We start from the raw sequence: 12470 nt of genomic DNA, 5'->3' as shown, positions 1-12470 counted from the left end.
CGCGGCGTTGGTTAGAGGTCCCGGGCGGGACAGGGCCGAGAAGTAAGATTTCCCGGCCTTCCATAATCTGTAGGCCTTCTTGAATGCTGGGCAATTCTTGTGGTTTCCAGGGTGGGTTTATGGTTTGCGCCAGTCGAGCGACTAGGATGCGATCCCGATCCAGTAGCTCGAGAGGGGCAAGTCGGAGCTGAGCTTCCCGCGGGACCGGCGAGAAGGTGCGTCCAGGGGCTGCGTCGGCCGAGTGTCACGGCTTTGGGGAGCCGTCGGCGGGAGCGGTTGTTGCGGCATCCTTGATTTCGGCGATCTCGTCGTCGAAATCGGCGTCTGGCTGCGACGTCGTTGGCGTAGGTGGGTGCGAAAACCCGCTTTCTCTCTCGGGATAACTCAAAAACAGCTAAACTGATCATGTCCGCTATAGTTTTCATTTAATGTCTTTCTTAAGCTCTACTTCCAAGATTTTTTCCATATTTTTTGGACCTACGGTTCAAAAGTTTGAGGGGACACATTTTTTTTTGCTTTCTGACCGATTATCTCCGAATATATTCACGTTATCAAAAAATGTTTGTTGAAGACCCCTATTAGTTTTTAAAGACCTTTCCAACGATACCCCACACTGTAGGGTTGAAGCAAAAAAAAAATTATTCACCCCCACTTCACGAGTAGGGGAGGTACCCTAAAAAAAATTTAATTTTTAGATTTTATTGTATGTACGACTTTGTCGGATTTATTGATTTATATATCCATGCCAAATTTCAGCTTTCTAGGACTAACGACCACGGAGCAAAGCCTCGGACAGACAGACAGACATGGCGAAACTATAAGGGTTCCTAGTTGACTACGGAACCCTAAAAATGTAGTTAACTAATGTTGAAGTACAGGATATGTGTAATACAAAATTACCAGTTTTAGCAGTCCAAACTTTACGGAATTTACAAATAAGAGCTTTAAAATCAGTCCTTTACGCAAGACGTGCTAAAAAAACTAGTACTTGTTATTTCTAATAGTTAACAAAAGGTGTACAATTTCATGCACTAAATCTATCAATTTGACATTTTTGCGACTAAAATCGATACCGGCCTCTTAAAGTATCAAGTACAGTTGAAAACTTTTTTGGTTTGATCTTTGGTGGAGGCTTTGATTTGAATATTTTACTTTTCAATGAGATGGATGATGGGTTAATTCGCAACAGTTAGGAATAAATTATAAACAACTTCGGGAAAAAATGTATAATTCATCAAATGTGTAATTATGTCGCTAACAATATTGAAAGTGACGCCCTAAAATATAGGCGGATTTCTAAGTGACTTAAAATATGGTTTACGCTTTCCACATTACTCTAATACTTCAAGTTCATAAGCCAAGTCTCGTCACAAACAAAATACAAATGTGTGTACGTTCTTGGCAAATTATGAGGCAAAAACCCTAATAAATATGCTTCTGTCTTAACGAGCTTATACTTGGCCGCAATCTACTGATTCAAGCCGTAAAACTAAGGTTGTAAAGTAAAAATAAGGACACATTTATTGTACAAGATGTAGAAATTAGATTGATTCTAATTCAAGCACCATGCACATCCCAAAGCCAAAATAAGTTTTTAACACCAAAATGTACAGTCAAGTATAAAATCTCAAAAAGACACCATTCTTGGTTGTCGCTAATTATTTTAAGATTTATAACTCGATTATACTGTAACGACAGTAAGTACTACTTCCAAGTAGTAGTTATATATATTCGTTCCAAACTTTGACATTAAATATACATTTTGATACGAAAAATTGAGATCTGAACTCAGCTTATTTAATTTACATTTTACATGTCACACCTAAATCTACACCCTATACCAGATATATCTGTAACTATAAATAAATTTAATTACTCCTAAAATTCATATGTTTCAGCAGGTAAATCTGAATAGAGACCGACTAACATAGAAACCAAAATTAACATTTAAAACTTTCGCGTTTTGAAACCATTTTAAAACAGAGATCCGTTTTAAAATATGAAACAAAATTAAGTATTGTAATTGCAAGAGAAGAAATGCCACTTAATTAAATGCGGCAAGTACGGCATCAACCGAAACCAATGCTTAGGCCCGATTTCCTCCTACGCTGACATCGGTCACGTATGACAAAGAAAGCCTTCATTTTCTCCAACTTTGACATCGGTCGAGCGTACAAATTAACACATGATGCTCACGACGGCATGTGTGTATAGCCAACCCGTCAGCTTTGCACTGAGCGCGCGATCTGTGGTGTATAGCGCGCCAGCGCACCGACGCACGCGGCGCTGACGACCGAGAACGACGTCACCGTTGCTGTGCGGTGGGTGGCCCATACAAAAATTGTGTAAATCGTACGCTTGACCGATGACAGCGAAGGAGGAAATTAAGCCTTTGAGGAATAGCAACGGCCGGGAAGTCAGGAATTGCTTGAAGGGTATGAAAATCAAGGTAGAGCGGTGCAAGATCCTGGAAGAAAATTACCTAATATACTAGTCAAGCAATACCTCTTCCTTTCCAGGTTTGTAATGCTTTTCTCGAAAAAATACATGGAAATTATAACTCGTGTCAAAACTATAAAATCCATTGCAGAAATTGCACATTCATTAAATTTTAAAATTAATGTTTTGAGAGTTGTAAGCCTACGGTAGGTATTTCCGTGCATGATTGAGAAAAGATAATAGAAAAATCTTCTTCTTCCTCGCGTTGTCCCGGCATTTGCCACGGCTCATGGGAGCCTGGGGTCCGCTTGACAACTAATCCCAAGATTTGGCGTAGGCAGTAGTTTTTACGAAAGCGACTGCCATCTGACCTTCCAACCCAGAGGGTAAACTAGGCCTTGTTAGGATTAATCCGGTTTACTCACGATGTTTTCCTTCACCGAAAAGCGACTGGTAAATATCAAATGATATTTCGTACATAAGTTCCGAAAAACTCATTGGTACGAGCCGGGGTTTGAACCCGCGACTTCCGGTTTGCAAGTCGCACGCTCTTACCGCTAGGCCACCAAATAGAAAAATAGGTACATATTCAAATTATTTCGACAACACATTTAGTTGAAATTTATCTGCGCCACTCGCTGACTGAATAAGCCTGCAGGATGCAGTTTTAAGTTACCGAGTTAAAAAAACAATGTGTTTCATCTGAATCTAACGTATATACTTATCCAAGCCACGAGAGCCCTCAACCTATTTATGTAATTACAAAACTCAACTGTGAGTTTTTGCTTGTATGTCCTATAGAACAGGGTTTCATAAACTCTACCCCCCGAACCAACTTATACCAGATGCTGCGAAACACAAGACGAAAACTAATTTGTATAAAAAAAAAGTTTGGTTATAGGTACAGTCAGCGTCAAATACTTTATAGCAACCAAAGTAGCCAAATAGTTCGGTACACCATATATTTAGTATGATGTACCGAACTATTTGGCCACTTTGACTGCTACAGAGTATTTGACGCTGACTGTACTTGTCGCGAACCCGTTTACGATCAATGGCAAAGCCCTAGGAATGAGAATGAGTCTCATTCATTCCCTAGGAACCCTACCTTACCCTAAGCCCTGAGAACCCGTGCCCTTGATAAGGGGTCGGCAAACTTTTAAGAAGAAGAGCCAACGGCAGTAGAAATCACCAGTTTTAGGAATCTGAGAGAGCTGCAAATGTTGTTTTGAGTTTTCAGTGGTCTAACGACTCTAATTGTGATTTATTTTGTCACTTGAAGAGCTAACTAAATTGACACTTCATTAATATAGGTCACGTCATAAATTCGAATAAACGACTCGCGGTGGGCCGCTGGGGTCACTAAGTGGTATAAATAACAGCTTATTAGGTGGGGCTCGCGCAGCTCACAGCGTTTAGCGCAGACATAAAAAAGGAGTTACAAAGAAAATTACAATAACTGGCTATTACGCCGATGCGGTTTCCGCACGCCACTTGGATGTGCGGGTGAGACAACGCTATGCACGACTATAACCATGTCCAACTCGCACTGCGGAAGACCGCCTAAGTGAAACATTTGCAGTTTCATATATGATCATATAAAGTATAATTAAAATAAAAACATTATAAAGCTATATTAAAACTTACAGCACATTTATAAAAAACATTATAATTTTGACTGTTTGATAAAAGAGAAGATTCCGGAAAATAAATCTACGGCTACCTACAACCTTTTCTACAAAACACCATCAATATTTTATTCCACTTCCAAACTAAACCGAAAATATTACAGTATTTCGTTAAATTCTCAAAAAATTTAACAAATATACGAGGTACGTCAACTTGTCTAGTTACAATTAACTTATGCGTAAAATAAGCAATTAGTTTTTAAGTTTAAACGCATCCATTGCAAAAATAATTGCCCATGTGTTCATAAAATTAAGTGTAATGTTAATTTTAAATCTTTAAATTAGGAGTTACATAAGAGGTGCACATCTTACTTATTAACATTGAACAACTTTGAAAACCATTATTTAATTATACTCCTCATCTTCGTCCATAGCAAAATCAACGCCAGAGTCGACCGCGCAAACTGGGCTGTGAAAAAAAATGCGTTTATAAATAAGACTGACACATAAATTTTATCAAAATGGAGTGTGTGATTAGATTGACTCAATTGCTGTAACTTACTAAACGTTCGAACTGTATGACTGTACTACTAACTGGCACCCAAGTAGGGCTGCCATCTCGAATTTCGCCAAACCCGGACATTTGGCGTAAATCGCATTTTTTCCCCGGACGAGTCCGAAAATAATATTTTTAAAAAACAAGACCTTTAATTTTACATGTAGTTTTAATGTGCTTCCTTACATGAAAAGTGTCCGGGTTTTCCCCGGACACTTGACACCCCCCCCGGACGGCCTCCAAACTAGGACAAATCCGGGAAAACCCGGACGGAGTGCAGCCCTACACCCAAGGCATCCATAGAACTCAATTCCTACTGGCTTGCCTAAGTTGAGACATTGTAGCCCCTTATCCTACAGCTTTCAAAGTAAACAGGCGGGCCCACAGAGAGTCAGCGAGCGAGCACGTACGTGCGAGGCAATTTCTTCGCGCACAAAACGGCCAGTGTAGACGTGCCTCGGCCGAGGCAGCGCGCGCGTTTTCCTCGCCTGAGCGCGCTGCCTCGGCCGAGGCACGTCTACACTGACCGGTTTTTGTGCGAGAACATTGCCTCGCACGTATGCTCGCTCTGTGTGGACCCGCATAATGGCGATTAATTTCTGATTATGTAATGGATGTGTCATAGTTTTTCAGGTCGCTTTAATATAGACAGTTTTATGAAAACCGGCCAAGAGCATGTCATGTCACAATAGGCTTTGAACGAGTGCTATTCGTAAGTATCACGAACATAACAAGCAAAAGGAAGTTTAGGGAGTACCTTCACAGCGCTTTGTGCGACATCTTACTCGCGATAATTCAAAAAAGGTTTAACTGATTATGTTTGCTATAGTTTTTATTGAATATCCTTACTAATTTATATTTTCACGATTATTTTCATATTTTTTGGATCCATGGTTCAAAAGTTAAGAGTGGTAAGGTGAGGTAGGGGAACCGCGCCATGCCGCCTAAGTGCGCCTACCTTGAATATATCGAAAACTGCTTATATACTACTAATATTACTAGTATTCTACAACACTTAGAGTGGCATGGCGCACTTCCTCTACCTCACCTTAACTACTGGAAAAAAAACACACTAGTTAGCACCACTGGTAAAAGGTGGGAAAAAAAAAATGCCAGTAGTTACCATTGGCAACAACTTGGTGGTAACTAGTGGGAGTGTCCCACATATTTCTTCTTTCGGAGCAAATATTTCCGAAAAAATTTATTTCTCACCATAAAATGTTCGCTGAGGGCTCCTATTTGTTTTGAAAGACCTATCCAATGGTACCCTATCAAATTTTTTTTAGCTTTTATTTTACCACGTTGTCGGATTTATTGATTTACGAGGGTGGATTGAAAAATTCGCGGCCTGAATATTAAAAACAAAACCGAGGTTTTTTAATTTATTTTTATTTTTCTACATAACCCCCGTCGAGTTGAATGCACTTGTTCCATCTGGATTCCAGAGCCATTACGCCACTTTTGAAGAAGCTTTCCTCGAGACCTTCAAAATAGGCATCCACCTCGGCTTGGACCTCGGCGTTGCTTGAAAATTTCATACCACCCATATGTTTTTTTTTAAATTGGGGAACAGATGAAAGTCCGATGGTGCTACTTAAATCGGGTGAATAGGGTGGGTGGGGCAATAACCCACATTTGGCAATCTCCGCCATCGATTTTAGTGACGTGTGAACACGTGCATTGTCCTGGTGGAAGATAACTTTGTTTGTTAACATTCCAGGTCTTTTTATCTTCAGAGTCTCGCGTAATCTGCGTAATAACTCGCAATAATAGTCGGAATTTATAGTTTTACCTCTCTGGAGACAGTCAACCATTATTATTCCCTTTGCATCCCAGAAAACAGATGCCATGACTTTATTGGCCGACAAAATTGCTTTGGCTTTTTTGGGAGGCGGAGATCCAGGACGAACCCACTGCTTCGATTGCTGTTTGGTCTCTGGTGTATAGTGGTGGACCCACGTCTCGTCCATAGTTACAAATCTGTCCAAAAAGTCTTGAATATCGGCTTCATACAGGTCTAGACATTCACGTGAATTAGTACGGCGAGCGATTTTTGTTCCACTGAAAGAAGCCTCGGGACCAATCTCGCCGACACCTTGGAAAAACCTAATTCGTTAACTATAATATTTTGAGTTCTTTCATAAGAGATGCCTACGATGTCAGCTATTTCCCGCACCTTTAATCGCCGATCTTTCATTATCATTTCGCATATAATTGCCACATTGTCCGTGTTAGTCACCGTTGTTGGCCTCCCGGGACGAGGGTCATCTGCGATACTATCTCGTCCACGCTTGAATTCAGCTGCCCATTTTTTCACCATCGTATATGATGGACAGGATTGCCCTAATGTACTTTGCATATCATCATAAATTTGCTTCGGTGTCAATCCTTTTTTATGCAGGTATTTAATTACAATACGCTGCTCTAATTTCTCCATTTTCACGATATCTACCGACACGTAACTTTAAATATGCCGTAAAATTGCTTTAAATATAGACGCCAATTGAAATTTTGCGGGAAGACAGTTGAATAATGACAGTTCAAAATGGCGGCAGCAAAAAGAAAAAAGTTTTTTTTTAATTGGCCAGGCCGAGAATTTTTCAATCAACCCTCGTATATAGGTATCCATACAAATTGAATTTCCATGCGAAATTGCAGCTTTCTAGCACTAACGATCACCGAGCAAAGCCTCGGACAGACAGGAAATGGCGATAATAGTTGACTATACGTTGACGGAACCCTAAAAAACGAAAGGTTAATATTCAACACGGTTAGCTACTTTTGGTGATCAATTTCGCGAGTACCTTTTTATGACAAGGTACCTTGTCGACGAAAATACGCTAGGCCCTCTGATCCAAATACTTTTTAATTATATTTCTGTAGTCGATAAAACTAAAAATGCCGGAACAAGAGTTCATTGAATTTTCCCTAATTCTCACGAATCTTGCCCCCTTTAGGCTAAGAATACTAATCGAGTGAAAAATAATAATTTTAATACAATTCACAAACCTCATAGCTCTGCATGTAAAAAAGACAATCCGTTTGAGCTTCTTGTTGTAGAAGAAGTAGTTGAAGACCCAGAGGCAGCCGGGCTCGCCGAAGGGGTCGCTGGCCAGGTCGGGGCTGTAGCTGTAGATGCGGCACTCGGGCAGCGCCACCTCCTCGTCCACGGCGGCCCACAGCGCCGCGCGCAGCCCGCGCCAGCGCGCGCCGCCCACCGGCGACAGTGCGCCGTCCACCGCCGCCTGCACCCAGCTCAGCGACGGCTCCGCACTGAACTCGCTGCTCTGTTCATAACAAACATTCTTTTATTTTTTCAACTCTAACAGTCCATGTATAAAGAATAATTTTTTGCAGGCTAGTATACATTTTAACAAGGAATGTGTTAAACTATTTATGGAAACATCAAGGTTGACGAAACAGCAAGGCAGACCAAAACAGAAAAAAAAAACAGGTATGAACCCTAAATAAATATATATCAAATTGCTAGTTACCTTTGCCATTGAAAAATCATAATCTGGAAAGGCAGAATTCAGCGTTGCTATTAAATAGAAGAGTGTCTTGCGTGAGATGGTGTCACACAGCACACCATCCTCATCCCCAGACAAGCTCCGACTGCAACATTACAGAACAACTCAATTAAATTATCTCACATTTATACTCTGCGGTGGCATCATGGTTCCATTTTTATCGCTTGTCAGTATGCCCGTCACTTTCACGCTTACATACTTGTTAGAACGTGACAGGCATGGTGACAAATGATAAAGAGACGACCATCTTAGCCCTACTGTGTAGCACCTACTTTATACAGATGAATGTAAAATGTTTTACTCGTTTTTAGGGTTCCATAGCCAAATGGCAAAAAACGGAACCCTTATAGATTCGTCATGTCCGTCTGTCTGTCCGATTATGTCACAGCCACTTTTTTCCGAAACTATAAGAGCTATCCTGTACAAACTTGGTAAGTAAAAGGAATTCTATGAACCGCATTAAGATTTTTACACAAAAATAGAAAAAAAAAAACATCAAATCAGGTCTTCAAAAATGATATTGAGGTTTCTAATATCATTTTTTTCTAAAATGAATAGTTTGCGCGAGAGACACTTCCAAAGTGGTAAAATGTGTGCCCCCCCGTAACTTCTAAAATAACAGAATGAAAAATCTAAAAAAAATATATGATATACATTGCCATGCAAAGTTCAACCGAAAATTGGTTTGAACGAGATCTAGTAAGTAGTTTTTTTTTAATACGTCATAAAATTTAAAAAAAAAAATTTTTTCATCACTCCCATACGTGTGGGGTATCTATGGATAGGTCTTCAAAAATGATATTTAGGTTTCCAATATCTTTTTTTTCTAAACTGAATAGTTTGCGCGAGAGACACTTCCAAAGTGAAAAAATGTGTCCCCCCCCCCTGTAACTTCTAAAATAACAGAATGAAAAATCTAAAAAAAATATATGATATACATTACGATGCAAACTTCCACCGAAAATTGGTTTGAACGAGATCTAGTAAGTACTTTTTTTAATAAGTCATAAAATAAAATAAAAATTTTTTTCATCAAACCCATACGTGTGTGGTATCTATGGATAGGTCTTCAAAAATGATATTGAGGTTTCTAATATAATTTTTTTCTAAACTGAATAGTTTGCGCGAGAGACACTTCCAAAGTGGTAAAATGTTGAACGAGATCTAGTAAGTACTTTTTTTAATACATCATAAATGGTACGGAACCCTTCATGGGCGAGTCCGACTCGCACTTGTAATAAAAAGCTACCTCTTTTCAGGTGATTCTAAGCTAAGAGGTACTAAAGATGACCATGATGCATATCCATACTTTTCTATAAATAAATAATTAAATTAAGATTGTATCCCTAAGGTATACATATATTGCATTTACTTCATGGACAATTAATTTAGAGGTTGCAATATTCTTACCCCCGGAGTTACATACTATGTTTTTCATCACACTTGTGAAAAAAAAAACAAATTTTAAACGAAATAATTCTTAAATACGGTGTCATATCAAACGTATTGTCATTCTTTGACAGGTTAGACATTGAAGGCACAGACCTATTTGGCATTCAGCCATGATTGAAAATTATGTAAAAAAAATTTGAACTGCTATAAAATTAATCAAATGAAATATTTTTAAACATAATCAAACATATTAAATTATTAACGGCAGTATTTTAAAAGTAAAACTCATTTACACTATGTGGTTTGTATGAATTAGTGACATAATAAATAATAATAATAATTCACCTATATACGTCCCACCTGCTGGGCATAGGCCTCCTCTCATGTGCGAGAGGGCTCGGGCTATAGTCCCCACGCTAGCCCAATGCGGATTGGGGACTTTCCTCACGATGTTTTCCTTCACCGAAAAGATAGTGGTAAATATCAAATGATATTTCGTACATAAGTTCCGAAAAACTCATTGGTACGAGCCAGGATTTGAACCCGCGACCTCCGGATTGAAAGTCGGACGTCATATCCACTCGGCCACCACCGCTTCATACATAATAAATAAATAAAATTATAACTCCCTAGGGAGTTATAGCTTTTGTTTTCACATTTCATAACACACACACATTCACATTCCCACGGGAACAATATAGGCCTTTACTATTAGAAGTATTAGAACAAATTAAATTATTTTCAGAAAATATTTTAATTTGTTTATATTTGAAGTAGAAATACTACTATATAAATTATAAACTGAAATAAATGTCATATACTAAGAAAAAGTGACCAAGGCCTCCAGTGTCCCAGGCTGGAATCGAACCAGCATCCTCTGCTATTGCGGCAGGTGCCTGAGCCACTCGGGCACCGGGGTCACGGCAGCAGTTTAATCCTAATTGTGATGAATTTGGTTATAAACTAACAACCAACCCAGCAATGGTCATCTTTTTGCTCTGATTGGCAGTCATGTTGATTAAGTCATCTGTAATACTGTTCACTAAACATGGTATCTACCCAGGTCAGTTTTTGTTTTTTTGTTTTATTTGTATATTTACTATAATTTGTGCATAGATCATAGTAGTATTTAATTATTTATTTCCAATGAATACTTTTGCAATGAAGTATATTGCTTTTCACATAAAAAAGTCTATACTGATACTATAATTTTCGAAAATATTCACTGAGATATGAATACTGGTTTAAATTAATTATTACACTTTAATCTGCTCAAATCTGTATGGCTGGTCAATTTCAATTTTTTTTTTGTTTTTCAAGAGATTAGGGGAGATTTTCCTGGTTATTTAAAAAATGACTGGTGACCTTGCAGGTATATATTATTTATTTATTATTATTTATGAATGCACAGGCAGCTTATAGCTGATATGTGCACATCAATGTCCTGCACTTGTGTTTTGTCCATTTATAAAATGTTTGTAGAGTCTATTTTTAAAAGAATTCACTGAGGGTGCACTGATTACGGATTTGGGCAAACTGTTCCACACTTTCACTACGCGGTTAGACAGGAAGTGTCGTCTTGGGTTGCTACTACTCTGCGACCGTGTCAGCTTCAGAGAATGTCCTCTCAGTCTGTCACACATATTCCGAGTGAAAATATCACTCAATGCGGGTAATGTGGGTGCGGGTATATAAGCTGTTTCAATAAAATTATTGTATAATTAGATAGAAATTTTAACATTTATGTTGTGCCACATTTTTTATGTATGTAATTACCTATTTATTTATTTTCTATACTACATCGGTGGCAAACAAGCATACGGCCCGCCTGATGGTAAGCTGTATCCGTAGCCTATGTACGACTCCAACCCTTTCATTACTTTTGAGTGTACTACAATGCCAATTTATTTCAACCCTTTTAACATTTCCTTTATAAACAAAATAATTCGGAAGAGATACCTATACATGACCCCTTCAGGTGGAGATAGGGCTTGCAGGTCACGGGAGGTCTCTCCATCAGCGGTAAATCGTTTGTAGAAAGCTTTTTCAGTTCCAGCCATTTTGCAACTGTAGCTCTCTACGCGGCTTTGAACAGCACTATCACCGTTCAGGATCGATAGGGCGCTGCTCAGGGCCTCCAGACGACCACTCTCCAAGAGTTTCATTTTTTCAGTTTCTCTATTTCGTACGCAACAAGACTTTACCCACACAAACTCCTTGCTATTGAAACTGTAAAATTATTCGTACAGCTGCGTGCACTACTTCTGTACATAGCCGACGGGTGTATGAATATTCCTTTTCTTTTGGAATGAAGAAGCTTCACACTCGGAATCAAATTCGTCTTCTGTTCTTCTTCAGCGCTGGTGGAATGCGGGTACATCACAAATAAGAAAAGAAAGTTTAGTTTACAAATCGCTATATAACGAAGCAAAAGTATTTTTAGCTTGTTATGAGTTGGGCCAAGATCGCGTCCACTTCACTTCACTTGTCCTACAAAAACTGAACAAACACTATTTTGTGCTAGAGATCAAAATCCATAGAAGACATCGTCGTAAAATATCACTGTTAATGTTATTTTAAGTTATTTACACGAAACAATTGACACTTAGCGATTTTTAGACAAATTTACAAACAAAGAAGGAAAATAGAAATTGTTGATTTCGCAGCCATCAAACGAGTATAGACAATTAGACAAGACAAGCCTAGAAATCTTAGAATAGAAAAAAAAACAAAAACTACTCTCTCTATGGTCACTGTTTAAGAACAAGATTTAACCGTGTTTTTACCACATTGTAATGGATATTTGTCATGAAAATACGGCTCATAAGTACTCATAACTCTTAAACAAATATACTGACCGGTATTCAATTTTGACATTTACACTACAGTTTTACATGTATTTATTTTGTACATCGTAGCCGGAGA

At 38.7% G+C, this 12470-nt stretch overlaps 1 protein-coding gene across 1 annotated transcript; it reads right to left on the bottom strand.

Moving 5' to 3' along the window:
- Window positions 1-1211: 1211 nt before the first annotated feature.
- LOC133533263 (repressor of RNA polymerase III transcription MAF1 homolog) lies at window positions 1212-12224 on the bottom strand. Its single transcript, XM_061872219.1, has 4 exons — window positions 11505-12224; window positions 8118-8238; window positions 7633-7910; window positions 1212-4536 (listed from the first exon to the last, which is right to left on the bottom strand). The coding sequence occupies exons 1-4, from the start codon at window positions 11708-11710 to the stop codon at window positions 4473-4475; spliced, it is 669 nt and encodes a 222-aa protein (XP_061728203.1). The 5' UTR covers window positions 11711-12224; the 3' UTR covers window positions 1212-4472.
- Window positions 12225-12470: the final 246 nt, after the last annotated feature.

This window comes from Cydia pomonella, unplaced genomic scaffold, assembly GCF_033807575.1.
Source record: "Cydia pomonella isolate Wapato2018A unplaced genomic scaffold, ilCydPomo1 PGA_scaffold_143, whole genome shotgun sequence".
Taxonomy (NCBI): domain Eukaryota; kingdom Metazoa; phylum Arthropoda; class Insecta; order Lepidoptera; family Tortricidae; genus Cydia; species Cydia pomonella.
This window is presented reverse-complemented; position numbering and strand designations above follow the sequence as displayed.

Bases quoted from the DNA above. Each gene is read 5' to 3' on its own strand.
- LOC133533263 (XM_061872219.1), bottom strand. From the start codon at position 11,710: ATGAAACTCTTGGAGAGTGGTCGTCTGGAGGCCCTGAGCAGCGCCCTA. The intron at 7,911-8,117 runs GTAACTAGCAAT...TGTTATGAACAG, and splicing joins ATGATTTTTCAATGGCAAAG to AGCAGCGAGTTCAGTGCGGA. The intron at 4,537-7,632 runs GTTTGTGAATTG...TTTTTTTCACAG, and splicing joins TTTACATGCAGAGCTATGAG to CCCAGTTTGCGCGGTCGACT.